This window comes from Petromyzon marinus, chromosome 61 (genome assembly GCF_048934315.1).
Source record: "Petromyzon marinus isolate PM22_M1 ecotype Great Lakes invasive population chromosome 61, UKy_Petmar_22M1.pri1.0, whole genome shotgun sequence".
Classification (NCBI taxonomy): Eukaryota; Metazoa; Chordata; class Hyperoartia; order Petromyzontiformes; family Petromyzontidae; genus Petromyzon; species Petromyzon marinus.
Genome location: NC_133727.1, coordinates 2,610,115 through 2,627,134, shown reverse-complemented (window position 1 = coordinate 2,627,134; position 17,020 = coordinate 2,610,115). Strand labels below are relative to the sequence as shown.

General features: G+C 58.2%; 1 protein-coding gene across 1 annotated transcript in view; it reads left to right on the top strand.

The window, feature by feature from the left end:
* The first annotated feature begins 405 nt into the window (after positions 1-405).
* LOC116937205 (uncharacterized) overlaps positions 406-17,020 on the top strand; it is a 97,494-nt gene continuing 80,879 nt past the window's right edge. Inside the window, 7 exon segments of the mRNA XM_076053387.1 lie at positions 406-419; positions 776-1,197; positions 7,761-7,925; positions 9,613-9,797; positions 12,615-12,897; positions 13,546-13,647; positions 14,148-14,342. Of these exon segments, the coding sequence (XP_075909502.1) occupies positions 406-419; positions 776-1,197; positions 7,761-7,925; positions 9,613-9,797; positions 12,615-12,897; positions 13,546-13,647; positions 14,148-14,342 (1,366 nt within the window).

Below are 17,020 nucleotides of genomic sequence, written 5' to 3'. Positions count from 1 at the left end.
CGACGGAGGCATCGGCGAGCCAACCCGCGCCCTCCCTCCCTGCCCCGCTCCCTCCCCGCTCCCTCTTTAGATCACAGCTCTGTGTTCATCCCTCGGGGCCTCTTCCTGCACCCCGACGTTCAGGGCTACGGGCCCCCCACTCGGAGCGGGGGTCACTCCGACGACGCCGCCGCCTCCCCCCCCTCCTCCCCCTCCTCCTCCACCCCGCACCACCGCCCCCCACACCGCCAGCACGCAGCGGGGGGCGGGAGACTCCGCACCCCCTCGCCCGTGGTCCCCGCGCGGCGGGGGGGCGGTGGGGGAGGAACGGGGGGCAGGGAGCAGGGCGGACCCCCCACGCCCCTGACCCCCCACGGCGCCCACCACCACCACCGGAATTGGACGCCCTGCTGCGTGGACCCGGCGATGGAAGGTGGCAGGTACGTGGCAGAGTCACCGTCATCATCGGCATCAGCGGCGTCATCCTCAGCAGCGTCAGCAGCGTCAGCGTCAGCAGCGTCAGCGTCAGCAGCGTCAGCGTCAGAGCCATCATCAGCAGCGTCAGCGTCATAGCCATCATCAGCAGCGTCAGTGTCATAGCCATCATCAGCAGCGTCAGCGTCATAGCCATCATCAGCAGCGTCAGCGTCATAGCCATCATCAGCAGCGTCATAGTCAGCATCAGCAGAATCATCATCAGCAGTATCATCATCAGCAGCGGCGTCATCATCATCAGCTTGCACATTGAAGGTGACGCTCTCCCCCCCCCCCCCCCCCCGCTCCCCTCCTCGCGCAGGCACCCGGCCTTCAAGCCCGGTCCTTTGGCCTCCTCTTCCCCCGCGGCCCCCGCGGCCCCGCGCCTGGCCTTCGGCTTGGACTCCCGCCTGAGCCGCGGCGTCGTCCCCTTCCCGCGCCTCACCGCCGGCGCTGCCTTCGCCGCCTCGGCCGCCCCCCGCCAGCCCCCGCCGCCGTCCTCGCCCTCCGCCCTGCGCTCCCGCGCCGCTCGCGGTGCACGCGGGGGGCCCCCGCCTCCGCCGCCCCCCCCTCCTCCGCCGCCCCCCCATCCCGGCGCCCCGCCGCCGCCGCCGCCGCCGTTGTTGCCGCGGGCGGCGTTTTCGTTCCGCAAGCCGGAGCGAGCCCGCTGCTCGTGGAGGTGCGCCGCTCTCTGCGCCATGGCGCTCGCCGCGCTGCTCGCCGCCCTGCTCGCGTACTTCGTCGGTGAGTGGCTGCGGCTGCGCCGAGTTTGGGGGTGGGCATTGGGGCAATGGCCCGGGGGGGCCGTTTGGTATTGGGGTTTTGGTTGTCTAGATTTGGGGGGCGCATTGGAGCATTGGCTCATGGCTGGTGGGGCATTTGGTATTGGGGCTTTGGCTGTGGGGATATGGAGTTTGAGGGCATTGGTGCATGGCTGGGGGGCATGGCTGGGGGGATTTGGTATTGGGGCTTTGTCTTTAGCGGTATAGAGTCTGGAGGCCTTAGGGCATGGGGGCATGGGGCATGGCTGGGGGCATTTGGTATTGGGGCTTTGGCTATAGCGGTATAGAGTCTGGAGGCCTTAGGGCATGGGGCATGGCTGGGGGGATTTGGTATTGAGATTTTGGCTGTGGGGGTATGGAGTTTGAGGGCATTGGGGCATGGGGGCATGGGGCATGGCTGGGGAGATTTGGTATTGGGATTTTGGCTGTGGGGGTATGGAGTTTGAGGGCATTGGGGCATGGGGGCATGGGGCATGGCTGGGGGGATTTGGTATTGGGATTTTTGCTGTGGGGGTATGGAGTAATTGGGGCATTCAGCATGGCTGGGGCCATTTGGTTTTGGGACTTTGGTTGTAGTTGTATAGACTTTGGGGGCATTGGGGCATTGGTTCATGGCTGGGGGCATTTGATATTGGGACTTTGGCTGTGGGGCTATGGAGTTTGGGGGCATTGAGGCATTTGGTATTAACACTTTGATTGTATGGCTGTAGAGTTTTTTTTGGGGGGGGGGCATTGGGCACGCCTGGGGCATTGGAGCATTGCTAGGGACATGGAGCCTTTGGGGATGGTGTGTCCATCCATGTGCGAGTGTGTGGGTGTGTGTGTACGCACGTGCGTGTGTGTGTGTATGCGGGGAGCGGTGGCGTAGCGGATAACGCTACGCCACGTGACGCAACCGGCGACCCGAGTTCGATTCCCGTTCAGGGCCAACACCACCGGTGACGATTATCTGAACCGGTCCTGGGCCTCCTCCCCTAGGTCGACTCAGCCTCAAATGAGTACCTGGTGCGGTGTGTAGTAAACATCGCCACTGGGGAGACAAAGGCGGCCGGCCGGGCGTGGTGCTGGCCACCCACCCCCTCGTGTGTTGTTCCGGCCTTCATAGGCGCTCGCTAACAGCACTTGCCCCAACAGTCTGTTAAAGGCTATACGGGGGATCTTTGTCTTTGTTTTGTGTTCAGATAATCATCACTGATGTTGGCCGTGAGCGGGAATCGAACTCGGGTCGCCGGGTTCGCAGAGCAGCGCTGACCCGCTACACTACCACTCCCCACGCACACGCACACCACACCACACACACACACCACGCACACCACGCACACCACACCACACACACCACACCACACACACCACACACACACCACACCACTCCCCACGCACATGCACACCACACACAAACTACACACACACTCACACTTCACACACCACACCACGCTCACACCACACACACCACACCACACACACCACACACACCATACACGCTCACACCACACACACCACACACACCACAGACACCACACACACCACACCACACACACCACACACACCACACACACCACAGACACCACACACACCACACCACACCACACACACCACACACACCACACACACCACACACACCACACCACACATACCACACACACCACACACACACCACTACTACACCCACCCACACACACACCACACCACACACCCCATACACACACGCTCACACCACACCACACACCACGCACACCACACCACACACACCACACACACCACACACACCACACACCACACACACCACGCACACCACACACGCCACACACACACCACACACACCACACACACGCCACACACACACCACACACACACCACACACACCACGCACACACCACACACACCACACACACCATACACACACGCTCACACCACACCACGCACACCACACACCACGCACACCACACCACACACACCACACACACCACACACACCACACACACCACGAACACCACACACGCCACACACACACCACACACACCACACACACACACACCACACACACACCACACAACACACGCACCACGCTCACCGCCACAGAGCCTCCCCGGTCTCTTCCAGACGAACCGATAAAAGCATCTTTGGTCAAAGTCACATTGATGGGGAGGGGGAGGGGTGGTGTGGTGGGGGCTCAATCCCCCCCCCCGCCCAGAACTGTGTACTCAGCTGATGGCTTCTTTAAGAGCAGACAAAAACAATCAATACCCAGCACTTGAGCCCTTGCTTCAACGCCTCCTCCTACTCCCGCCTGTCCTCCTCTGTCCAATTCTGTGCGAGTCTATGGGTCTCTGTGTGAGTCTGTGGGTCTCTGTGTGAGGCTATGGGTCTCTGTGTGAGTCTATGAGGCTCTGTGTGAGTCTATGGGTCTCTGTGTGAGTCTATGGATCTCTGTGTGAGTCTATGGGTCTCTGTGTGAGTCTATGGATGTCTGTGTGAGTCTATGGGTCTCTGTGTGAGTCTATGGGTCTCTGTGTGAGTCTATGGATGTCTGTGTGAGTCTATGGGTCTCTGTGTGAGTCTATGGGTCTCTGTGTGAGTCTATGGATGTCTGTGTGAGTCTATGGGTCTCTGTGTGAGTCTATGGGTCTCTGTGTGAGTCTATGGATGTCTGTGTGAGTCTATGGATGTGTGTGTGAGTCTATGGGTCTCTGTGTGAGTCTATGGGTCTCTGCGAGTCTATGGATGTCTGTGTGAGTCTTTGGATGTCTGTGTGAGTCTATGGGTCTCTGTGTGAGTCTATGGGTCTCTGTGTGAGTCTATGGGTCTCTGTGTGAGTCTGAGTCTCTGTGTGAGTCTATGGGTCTCTGTGTGAGTCTATGGGTCTCTGTGTGAGTCTATGGGTCTCTGTGTGAGTCTATGGGTCTCTGTGTGAGTCTATGGGTCTCTGTGTGAGTCTATGGGTCTCTGTCTGAGTCTATGGGTCTCTGTGTGAGTCTATGGGTCTCTATGTGAGTCTATGGGACTCTGTGAGTCTATGGGTCTCTGCGTGAGTCTATGGCTCTCTGTGTGAGTCTATGGGTCTCTGTGTGAGTCTATCGGTCTCTGTGTGAGTCTATGAGTCTCTGTGTGAGTCTATGGGTTTCTGTGCGAGTCTATGGGTCTCTGTGTGAGTCTATGGATGTCAATGCGAGTCTATGGGTCTCTGTGTGAGTCTATGGATGTCTGTGTGCGTCTATGGCTCTCTGTGTGAGGCTATGGGTCATTGAGTCTATGGGTCTCTGTATGAGTCTATGGGTTTTTCTGTGCGAGTCTATGGGTCTCTGTGTGAGTCTATGGATGTCTGTGTGAGTCTATGGCTCTGTGTGAGTCTATGTGTCTCTGTGTGAGTCTATTAGTCTCTGTGTGAGTCTATGGATGTCTGTGTGAGCCTATGGCTCTCTGTGTGAGCCTATGGCTCTCTGTGTGAGTCTATGGGTCTCTGTGTGAGTCTATGGCTCTCTGTTTGAGTCTATGGGTCTCTGTGTGAGTCTATGGCTCTCTGTGTGATTCTATGGGTCTCTGTGTGAGTCTATGGCTCTCTGTGTGGGTCTATGGGTCTCAGTGTGATGAGTCTATGGCTCTCTGCGTGAGTCTATGGGTCTCTGTGTGAGTCTATGGCTCTCTGTGTGAGTCTATGGGTCAGCGAGGTCACCACCGTGACCACCGCCTCTGCCCTTTTGCCCCCCGCACCGCACAACAACCACACCGCACCACAACCACACCGCACCGCACAACAACCACACCGCACCGCACAACCACGCCATGCCAAACCCCAACCAAACAACAACCACACCACACAACAACCACACCACACAACAACCACGCCACACCACACCACACAACAACCACACCGCACAACAACCACTCCACACCACACCACACAACAACCACACCGCCGGATGCCTCGAGCGGTCCTCGGTCGAGTGCCCCAGACCGATCGCCGATCTATTGCCAATTAACACGCCAACTCGCTGTCTCGTGGTAGGGCTGCCACGTGGTGGTGGCGTGGTGGTGGTGTGGTGGTGGTGTGGTGGTGGTGTGATGGTATGATCGTGTGGTGTGGTGGTGGTGGTGGTGTTGGTGGTGTGGTGGTGGTAGTGGTGTGGTGGTGGTGTGTTGGTGGTGTTGGTGGTGGTAGTGGTGGTGGTGTGTTGGTGGTGTGGTGGTGGTGGTGTGTTGGTGGTGTTGGTGGTGGTAGTGTGATGGTTGGCGGTGCCAGGTGAAGAAGGCTGCAGCGGATCGGCTGATCAGCCCCATTCCGAGCGTCAACTGCGGCGAATCACATGGCAGGGTTCATCATCAGCAGCCCACCACGGGCAAAGCCCCCCAGCCGCGTGCAGCCTCTGGCAGGCTGCTGGGGCGAGCGCTGTTGGCGAGTCGCTGCGCCTGCTCAGGGCCGCCTTTGTCTCTCTACTACACCGCACCAGGCGCTCATTTGAGATGGAGTCGACCTTAAGGGGTGGAAGGGCCCGCACGGCCGTCGAGGGTGATCGCTAATCGAACTCGGGACTCCGCCGGGTTCGTGAGGGCAGCGTAGCACCAACCACTGCGCCACCGCTCCCCATAAATAAATAAATAACGGCGCGGATCAACAGCGGCAGGTTCGGGCTGCAACAGTGTCATCGGTAGTAGCAACATCATCATCATCAGCAGTGTCATCAGTAGTAGCAACATCATCATCATCAGCAGTGTCATCACTAGTAGCAACATCATCAACATCAGCAGCGTCATCAGTAGTAGCAACATCATCCTCATCAGCAGTGTCATCAGTAGTAGCAACATCATCATCATCAGCAGTGTCATCAGTAGTAGCAACATCATCATCAGCAGTGTCATCAGTCGTAGCAACATCAGCAGCAGGAGCATTAGGAATAGCAGCGTCATCAGCAGCTGCATCAGCCTCACCATTCATCAGCAGCAGCACATCAGAGATCTGAACAGGTCCTGGCTCTCCCCTAGGTCAACTCAGCCTTCAAAAAAATAGTGCCCGCTGCGTTGTGTAGACATCAGAACTGGGGGATACAAAGACGGCCAAGCAGCGCGTCCTTGCGTGCCGTGCCGGCCTAACCTAGGCACTGCTTCTCGCCAACGGCACTTGCTCCACCAGCCCGCTGAGGCTGTACGGGGGATCTTTGTGTGCACTTGAAATCAGCTGAGCTCACACTTATTGGATTGCAGTTTTCATGTGAAACGTTCCACACGAGCTCCCTCCCTCACGCAGAGACACAAAAGGCAAAGGCCCCCCGTGTAGCCTGTAACAGGCTGTAGGGGCAAGTGCTGTTAGCGAGCAGCACCTGTGAAGGCCGGCACGGCACACGAGGGGGTGGGTGGCCAGCACCACGCCCGGCCGCCTTTGTCTCTCCCCCAGTGCTAGCGATGTTTACTGCACACTGCACCAGGTACTAATTTGAGGCCGAGTCGCCCTAGGGGACGCCCAGGACCGGTTCAGATAATCGTCACCGGTGTTGGTGGTGGCCGTGAGCGGGAATCGAAGCCGGGTCTCTTGACGGGTTCGTAGCGCAGCTTTAACTGATCACGTGGTGGGCCCGGTGTGTAAAACGTCAGCACTGGGGAGACAAAGGCGGCCGAGAGATTCAAGTCTACAGCTGCTCTGCTGAGGCGCCCTCTATCCCCTCCCCTCCCTCCCCTCCCTCCCCTCCCCCCTCCCTCCCTTCCACCCTCCCCTCCCCTCCCTCCCTCCCCTCCCTCCCTCCCTCCCTCCCCTCCCTTCCCTCCCCCCTCCCTCCCTTCCACCCTCCCCTCCCTCCCCTCCCTACCTCCCTCCCCTCCCTACCTCCCTCCCCTCCCCTCCCTCCCCTCCCCTCCCTCCCTCCCTCCCCTCCCCTCCCTCCCCTCCCTCCCCCCTCCCCTCCCTTCCACCCTCCCCTCCCCTCCCTCCCCTCCCTCCCTCCCCTCCCTCCCCTCCCCTCCCCTCCCTCCCTCCCTCCCTTCCCTCCCTCCCTCCCTCCCTCCCTCCCTCCCTCCCTCCCTCCCTCCCTCCCTCCCCTCCCTCCCCTCCCTCCCTCCCTCCCTCCCTCCCCTCCCTCCCTCCCTATTGCTGCGCTAGTAACGAATTGTCCACGTTCTGTTCACGTGTCAACCCCTTACTGGTTGGCCGTGTCGGGTGGTGGGGGCTTGAACCGCACATTTATATACTTACGCGATCTAACCCCCAAAAAACAACACTCTATTATGGCAGAACTTCTTTCCCACCGTACCTAGCCAGCCGTGGCTTATCGGTGGCACAGTTCCAAATGAAACGAGTTGGTTGGTGCAGACGACGATTTGAAAATGCTCCAGAGTGGCCTCCCTAATATACGGAATGAAGAGCGCGTTCCAGACGGCCGCAGAGGCGGCGCTTGCCGGCGGCGCCGATGCCACGGACCGCCTCTGCGGCCGTCTGGAACGCGCTCGTCCTTCCGTGTATTAGGGAGGCCGCGACCGCCGGCACTTTCTTCGCGTCCAACGCCGCCGCTGCCGCTGCCGCCCCTCTCTCTCCCGCCGCAGCGATCCACGTGATGGGCACGGACGGGCGCGCCCACCACCCCCTCTACAAGGGGGCCGCCGGGAACTCGGGGAGGCCCTGGGGTCCGGGCGACAGCGCGGGGCGGGAGGTGGGGGCCAACGTCACCTACGGTCGGGAGAACGGCGTCACGCGCACGCGCGGAACAGGTGACGGTGATGTGCGTGTGTGTGTGCGTGATGTGCGTGCGTGTGCCTGCGTACGTGCGTACGTGCGTGCGCTGGTACCGATGACTGGTACCAGCGGTGTCAAGATCGGCCTCTGTGGAAGAGGAGGCTCGTGAAGGACGCTACTGGGCAGTTGGAGGTAATCGCCCTCCAACAACTACGGAGGGTGGAGGAGCGACGCTCACAACAACGAGCGGAGCTCTGGGTGGCTAAAGCACAGCGAGTTGGCACAGTAGGGGGCACAGGTGGTGCATCAGCCAGTCATCTCAGTCAGTCGACCCGTGGCACCTGGGTCTGCCCCGTGACCTCCTGACAGCGGGCGTTCGACACTTCACGTGGCCTCAAGGTGCACATGGCCTGGCACAAGCGTCGTGGTGACGTCACCGCCAATTAGTGGCGAATGCCGGTTGTTGCTGTTGTCTGTCTGTGTGAGTGTGCGTCTGTGGGTGTCACTGTGTGTGTGTCTGTGTGTGTGTGTCTGTGTGTCTGTGTGTCTGTGGGTGTCACTGTGTGTGTGTCTGTGTGTGTGTGTATGTGTGTGTCTGTGTGTGTGTGTCTGTGTGTGTGTGTCTGTGTGTCTGTGGGTGTCACTGTGTGTGTGTGTCTGTGTGTGTGTCTGTGTGTCTGTGGGTGTCACTGTGTGTGTGTGTCTGTGTGTGTGTGTGTCTGTGTGTGTGTGTGTCTGTGTGTCTGTGTGTCTGTGGGTGTCACTGTGTGTGTGTGTCTGTGTGTGTCTGTGTGTGTCTGTGTGTCTGTGGGTGTCACTGTGTGAAGTGTGTGTCTGTGTGTCTGTGTGTCTGTGGGTGTCACTGTGTGTGTGTGTATGTGTGTCTGTGGGTGTCACTGTGTGTGTGTCTGTGTGTCTGTGGGTGTCACTGTGTGTGTCTGTGTGTCTGTGTGTGTCACTGTGTGTGTCTGTGTATGTGTGTGTCTGTGTGTGTCACTGTGTGTGTGTCTGTGTGTGTGTCTGTGTGTGTGTGTCTGTGTGTCTGTGCGTGTCACTGTGTGTGTGTCTGTGTGTGTGTGTGTCTGTGTGTGTGTATGTGTGTGTGTGTCTGTGTGTGTGTCTGTGTGTGTGTGTGTCTGTGTGTGTGTGTCTGTGTGTGTGTGTCTGTGTGTGTGTGTCTGTGTATGTGTGTGTGTGTGTCTGTGTGTGTGTCTGTGTGTGTGTCTGTGTGTGTGTGTGTCTGTGTGTGTGTGTGTCTGTGTGTGTGTCTGTGTGTGTGTGTGTGTCTGTGTGTGTGTCTGTGTGTGTGTGTGTGTCTGTGTGTGTGTCTGTGTGTGTGTGTCTGTGTGTGTGTGTGTCTGTGTGTGTGTGTGTCTGTGTGTGTGTCTGTGTGTCTGTGTGTGTGTGTGTGTCTGTGTGTCTGTGCGTCTGTGTTGGCGTGGTGCTGGCCGCCCACCCCCTTGTGAGCCGTGCTGCTGCTCGCTAACAGCACTTGCCCCAACAGTCTGTTAAGGCTACACGAGGGGTGGGGGGGGGGGCTCTTTGTCTTTGTACACGACGTGCACGTGACCCCGCGCACACTTCTGTAGCGGGGTGAGCGGTGGCGCTACGGTTAGCGCCACGCCGCGCTACGGACCCGGCCTCGCGACTTCGATTCCCGCTCACGGCCACCACCGGTGACGATTCCCCCCCGACCCCCGACCCCCGACCCCCGACCCGCAGCGAGCGTGGAGGGGGGCGCGCTGGAGGTGGGGGAGCGGGTGCGGGGGGAGGTGCCCCCCGCTCACTTCTGGCGTTGCCGCCTGCTCCTGCCGGCCCCCCGCTACGTCGGCTTCTCCGTGGCGCTGGGCCGCAGCGCCCTGCTGGCGGCCTACGGGCGACGCGGACTGCCCCCCTCGCACGCTCAGGTATAGCTCGCCGCAACCACCGCAACCACCGCAACCACCGCAACCGGCGCCGCAACCACCGCAACCACCGCAACCGCCACCGCAACCGTCGCCACCGAAGCCACCCTTATGGGTCTCTGTGTGATGAGTCTGTGGGTCTCTGTGTGTGAGTGAGTCTATGGGTCTCTGTGTGAGTGAGTCTATGGGTCTCTGTGTGAGTGAGTCTATGGGTCTCTGTGTGTGAGTGAGTCTATGGGTCTCTGTGTGATGAGTCTATGGGTCTCTGTGTGATGAGTCTACGGGTCTCTGTGTGGTGAGTCTGTGGGTCTCTGTGTGATGAGTCTATGGGTCTCTGTATGATGAGTCTATGGGTCTCTGTATGATGAGTCTATGGGTCTCTGTGTGTGAGTGAGTCTATGGGTCTCTGTGTGATGAGTCTATGGGTCTCTGTGTGATGAGTCTACGGGTCTCTGTGTGGTGAGTCTGTGGGTCTCTGTGTGATGGGTCTACGGGTCTCTGTGTGGTGAGTCTATGGGTCTCTGTGTGATGAGTCTACGGGTCTCTGTGTGTGAGTGAGTCTATGGGTCTCTGTGTGGTGAGTCTGTGGGTCTCTGTGTGATGAGTCTGTGGGTCTCTGTGTGATGAGTCTTTGGGTCTCTGTGTGATGAGTCTATGGGTCTCTGTGTGGTGAGTCTATGGGTCTCTGTGTGATGAGTCTATGGGTCTCTGTGTGTGAGTGAGTCTATGGGTCTCTGTGTGATGAGTCTATGGGTCTCTGTGTGATGAGTCTACGGGTCTCTGTGTGGTGAGTCTGTGGGTCTCTGTGTGATGAGTCTATGGGTCTCTGTATGATGAGTCTATGGGTCTCTGTATGATGAGTCTATGGGTCTCTGTGTGGTGAGTCTATGGGTCTCTGTGTGATGAGTCTGTGGGTCTCTGTGTGAGGAGTCTATGGGTCTCTGTGTGTGAGTGAGTCTATGGGTCTCTGTGTGATGAGTCTATGGGTCTCTGTGTGATGAGTCTACGGGTCTCTGTGTGATGAGTCTATGGGTCTCTGTGTGATGAGTCTACGGGTCTCTGTGTGATGAGTCTATGGGTCTCTGTGTGATGAGTCTATGGGTCTCTGTGTGATGAGTCTATGGGTCTCTGTGTGATGAGTCTATGGGTCTCTGTGTGATGAGTCTGTGGGTCTCTGTGTGATGGGTCTACGGGTCTCTGTGTGATGAGTCTATGGGTCACTGTGTGATGAGTCTATGGGTCTCTGTGTGATGAGTCTACGGGTCTCTGTGTGATGAGTCTATGGGTCACTGTGTGATGAGTCTATGGGTCTCTGTGTGACGAGTCTATGGGTCTCTGTGTGATGAGTCTATGGGTCTCTGTGTGATGAGTCTATGGGTCTCTGTGTGGTGAGTCTGTGGGTCTCTGTGTGATGAGTCTATGGGTCTCTGTGTGGTGAGTCTATGGGTCTCTGTGTGATGAGTCTATGGGTCTCTGTGTGATGAGTCTACGGGTCTCTGTGTGGTGATACTGTGGGTCTCTGTGTGATGAGTCTATGGGTCTCTGTGTGGTGAGTCTATGGGTCTCTGTGTGCTGAGTCTATGGGTCTCTGTGTGATGAGTCTATGGGTCTCCATGTGAGTCTATGGGTCTCTGTGTGAGTCTATGGGTGTCTGTGTGAGTCTATGGGTCTCTGTGTGAGTCTATGGGTCTCTGTGTGAGTCTATGGGTTCTGTGTGAGTCTGTGGGTCTCCGTGTTAGTCTACGGGTCTTTGTGTGGTGAGTCTATGGGTCTCTATGTGACGAGTCTATGGGTCTCTGTGTGATGAGTCATTTGGTCTCTGTGTGACGAGTCTATGGGTCTCTGTGTGATGAGTCTATGGGTCTCTGTGTGATGAGTCTATGGGTCTTTGTGTGGTGAGTCTATGGGTCTCTGGTGAGTCTACGGGTCTCTATCTGATGAGTCTATGGGTCTCTGTGTGATGAGTCTATGGGTCTCTGTGTGATGAGTCTATGGGTCTCTGTGTGATGAGTCTATGGGTCTCTGTGTGATGAGTCTATGGGTCTCTGTGTGGTGAGTCTGTGGGTCTCTGTGTGAGTCTATGTGTCTCTGTGTGAGTCTATGTGTCTCTGTGTGAGTCTATGTGTCTCTGTGTGAGTCTATGGGTCTCTGTGTGAGTCTCTGGGTCTCTGTGTGAGTCTATGTGTCTCTGTGTGAGTCTATGGGTCTCTGTGTGAGTCTAGGGGTCTATGTGTGAGTCTATGGGTCTCTGTGTGAGTCTATGTGTCTCTGTGTGAGTCTCTGGGTCTCTGTGTGAGTCTATGGGTCTCTGTGTGAGTCTATGGGTCTCTGTGTGAGTCTATGGGTCTCTGTGTGAGTCTATGTGTCTCTGTGTGAGTCTATGGGTCTCTGTGTGAGTCTATGGGTCTCTGTGTGAGTCTATGGGTCTCTGTGTGAGTCTATGGGTCTCTGTGTGAGTCTATGTGTCTCTGTGTGAGTCTATGTGTCTCTGTGTGAGTCTATGTGTCTCTGTGTGAGTCTATGGGTCTCTGTGTGAGTCTATGGGTCTCTGTGTGAGTCTATGGGTCTCTGTGTGAGTCTATGTGTCTCTGTGTGAGTCTATGTGTCTCTGTATGAGTCTGTGTGTCTCTGTGTGAGTCTGTGTGTCTCTGTGTGAGTCTGTGTGTCTCTGTGTGAGTCTGTGTGTCTCTGTGTGAGTCTGTGTGTCTCTGTGTGAGTCTATGTGTCTCTGTGTGAGTCTATGTGTCTCTGTGTGAGTCTATGGGTCTCTGTGTGAGTCTATGTGTCTCTGTGTGAGTCTATGTGTCTCTGTTTCCCCAGTACGACTTCGTGAAGCTCCTGGACGGGAACCGGCTGGGAGGGGGCGACGACGGCGGTGGTGGTGGTGGGGGGCTCTCCGGGCCCCCCACCCCACCCGACGACGTGCGGGGGGGCGAGCGGGCGCGGCGGAGCGCGGCGGGCGCGGGGGGCCGGGGGACGAGGGGGGCCCCCGACTGGAGGCACGCGGGGTTCATCGAGTACCTGGAGGGGGGCACGTGGCACCTGGCTCTGTACAACGACGCCCACAGCAGCCAGCTGCTGTCCTTCAGCACCAACGCCGTGGGTGAGCGGGGGGCGCCTTGACCCCCACCCCCCCCAACCCCACACCCCCACCGCCAAACCACACCCCCCCCCCCACCATCCGTGTGTGAGTCTATGTGTCGCTGTGTGAGTCTACGGGTCTCTGTGTGAGTCTGTGGGTCTCTGTGTGAGTCTGTGGCTGTCTCTGTGTGAGTCTACGGGTCTCTGTGTGAGTTTATGGGTCTCTGTGTGAGTCTGTGGGGCTCTGTGTGAGTCTGTAGGTCTCTGTGTGAGTCCATGGGTCTCTGTGTGTGTCAAACGGGTCTCTGTGTGAGTCTCTGGGTCTCTGTGTGAGTCTGTAGGTCTCTGTGTGAGTCCATGGGTCTCTGTGTGTGTCAAACGGGTCTCTGTGTGAGTCTCTGGGTCTCTGTGTGAGTCTGTGGGTCTGTGTGACTCTGTGGGTCTGTGTGAGTCTCTGGGTCTCTGTGTGAGTCTATGTATCTCTGTGTGAGTTTATGGGTCTCTGTGCGAGACTATGGGTCTCTGTGTGAGTCTGTGGGTCTGTGTGAGTCAATGGGTCTCTGTGTGAGTCTGTGGGTCTCTGTGTGTGTCAAACGGGTCTCTGTGTGAGTCTATGGGTCTCTGTGTGAGTCTATGGGTCTCTGTGTACCCCTCCCCCTCCACCGCCCAGAATCCCAGGATAGCTGCCTGGCGGGTTGCCATGGTAACGGCGAGTGCGTCTCCGGGACTTGCCGATGTTTCCCGGGGTTCATGGGTTCCGACTGCGGTAAAGGTGAGTTGGCATCGACCAATCGCGTCGCTCCGCTGGCCACGGCCCGATCAAATCCTTTTTGCATTAAGCCGGGCCACGCCGGCCAATCACATCGCTCCTGTCAGCCTGCGCCCCGTCGGCCAATGAAACGCCACCGCCACGCGGGTGTCGATACGGTTAGCGCTACGCTGCGCTACGAACCTGGCGACCCGGGTTCGATTCCCGCTCACGGCAAACACCGGTGACGATTATCTGAACCGGTCCTGGGCCTCCCCTAAGTCGACTCAGCCTCAAACGAGTACCTGGTGCGGTGTGCAGTAAACATCGCCACCGGGGAGACAAAGGCGGCCGGGCGTGGTGCTGGCCACCCACCCCCTCGTGTGCCGTGCCGGCCTTCATAGGTGCTCGCTAACAGCACTTGCCCCTGCAGTCTGTTACAGGCTACACGGGGGATCTTTGTCTTTGCGCGTCCTGGCCCCTCACCACCCGACCCTTGCGCCCCCCCCCCCCCCCCCCCCCAGTGTCGTGCCCCGAGCTGTGCAGCAACAATGGCGAGTACGCGGCGGGGGAGTGCCGCTGCCACACCGGCTGGAAGGGGCCCGAGTGCGACGTCCCCGCGTCCCACTGCCTGGACCCGGCCTGCGGGGGCCACGGGGCCTGCGTCATGGGGGAGTGCGTCTGCCACGGGGGCTTCAAGGGGCCCGGCTGCACCGAGGGTAGTGCCGGGGTGGGGGGGTGGGGGTGAGGGGGGTGGGGGGGGGCAGACGCGGAGACTGACGACTGACGCGGGGAGACGTGGAAGAGACGCGGGGACATTGGGGGAGACGTGGGGAGACGTGAGAGAGACACGAGGAGACACGGGGAGACTCTGGGAGACGTGGGAGAGACACGGGGTGACGTGGGGAGACTCTGGGAGACGTGGGAGAGACACGGGGTGACGTGAGAGAGACACGGGGTGACGTGGGGAGACTCTGGGAGACATGAGAGAGACACGGGGTGACGTGGGGAGACTCTGGGAGACGTGGGAGAGACACGGGGTGACGTGAGAGAGACACGGGGTGACGTGGGGAGACTCTGGGAGACATGAGAGAGACACGGGGTGACGTGGGGAGACTCTGGGAGACGTGAGAGAGACACGGGGTGACTCTGGGAGACTCTGGGAGACATGAGAGAGACACGGGGTGACGTGGGGAGACTCTGGGAGACATGAGAGAGACACGGGGTGACACGGGGAGACTTTGTGAGACGTGTGAGAGACTCTGGGAGACGTGGGAGAGACACGGGGTGACACGGGGAGACTCTGGGAGACGTGAGAGAGACACGGGGTGACACTGTGAGACTCTGGGAGACGTGAGAGAGACACGGGATGACACGGGGAGACTCTGGGAGACATGGGAGAGACACGGGGTGACACGGGGAGACTCTGGGAGACGTGGGAGAGACACGGGGTGACGTGAGAGAGACACGGGGTGACACGGGGAGACTCTGGGAGACGTGGGAGAGACACGGGGTGACGTGGGGAGACTCTGGGAGACGTGGGAGAGACACGGGGTGACTCTGGGAGACGTGGGGGAGACACGGGGTGACGTGGGGAGACTCTGGGAGACGTGAGAGAGACACGGGGTGACGTGGAAGAGACACGGGGTGACACGGGGAGACTCTGGGAGACGTGGGAGAGACACGGGGTGACGTGGAAGAGACACGGGGTGACGTGGGGAGACTCTGGGAGACGCGTGGAGGATGTTTGGTGACACTGTGAGACTCTGGGAGACGCGTGGAGAATGTTTGGTGACACTGTGAGACTCTGGGAGACGCGTGGAGAATGTTTGGTGACACTGTGAGACTCTGGGAGACGCGTGAAGAATGTTTGGTGACACTGTGAGACTCTGCGAGACGCGTGGAGAATGTTTGGTGACACTGTGAGACTCTGGGAGACGCGTGGAGAATGTTTGGTGACACTGTGAGACTCTGTGAGACGCGTGGAGAATGTTTGGTGACACTGTGAGACTCTGCGAGACGCGTGGAGAATGTTTGGTGACACTGTGAGACTCTGCGAGACGCGTGGAGAATGTTTGGTGACACTGTGAGACTCTGCGAGACGCGTGGAGAATGTTTGGTGACACTGTGAGACTCTGCGAGACGCTTGGAGAATGTTTGGTGACACTGTGAGACTCTGCGAGACGCGTGGAGAATGTTTGGTGACACTGTGAGACTCTGGGAGACGCGTGGAGAATGTTTGGTTACACTGTGAGACTCTGCGAGACGCGTGGAGAATGTTTGGTGACACTGTGAGACTCTGGGAGACGCGTGGAGAATGTTTGGTGACACTGTGAGACTCTGGGAGACACGTGGAGAATGTTTGGTGACACTGTGAGACTCTGGGAGACGCGTGGAGAATGTTTGGTGACACTTTGAGACTCTGCGAGACGCGTGGAGAATGTTTGGTGACACTGTGAGTCTCTGCGAGACGTGAGAGAGACACGGGGAGACACGGGGAGACTCTGGGAGACGCGTGGAGAATGTTTGGTGACACTGTGAGACTCTGGGAGACGCGTGGAGAATGTTTGGTGACACTGTGAGACTCTGCGAGACGCGTGGAGAATGTTTGGTGACACTGTGAGACTCTGGGAGACGCGTGGAGAATGTTTGGTGACACTTTGAGACTCTGCGAGACGCCTGGAGAATGTTTGGTGACACTGTGAGACTCTGCGAGACGCGTGGAGAATGTTTGGTGACACTGTGAGACTCTGGGAGACGCGTGGAGAATGTTTGGTGACACTGTGAGACTCTGCGAGACGCGTGGAGAATGTTTGGTGACACTGTGAGACTCTGGGAGACGCGTGGAGAATGTTTGGTGACACTTTGAGACTCTGCGAGACGCCTGGAGAATGTTTGGTGACACTGTGAGTCTCTGCGAGACGTGAGAGAGACACGGGGAGACACGGGGAGACTCTGGGAAACGCGTGGAGAATGTTTGGTGACACTGTGAGACTCTGGGAGACGCGTGGAGAATGTTTGGTGACACTGTGAGACTCTGGGAGACGCGTGGAGAATGTTTGGTGACACTGTGAGACTCTGGGAGACGCGTGGAGAATGTTTGGTGACACTGTGAGACTCTGCGAGACGCGTGGAGAATGTTTGGTGACACTGTGAGACTCTGGGAGACGCGTGGAGAATGTTTGGTGACACTGTGAGACTCTGCGAGACGCGTGGAGAATGTTTGGTGACACTGTGAGACTCTGCGAGACGCGTGGAGAATGTTTGGTGACACTGTGAGACTCTGCGAGACGCGTGGAGAATGTTTGGTGACACTGTGAGACTCTGTGAGACGCGTGGAGAATGTTTGGTGACACTGTGAGACTCTGGGAGACGCGTGGAGAATGTTTGGTGACAC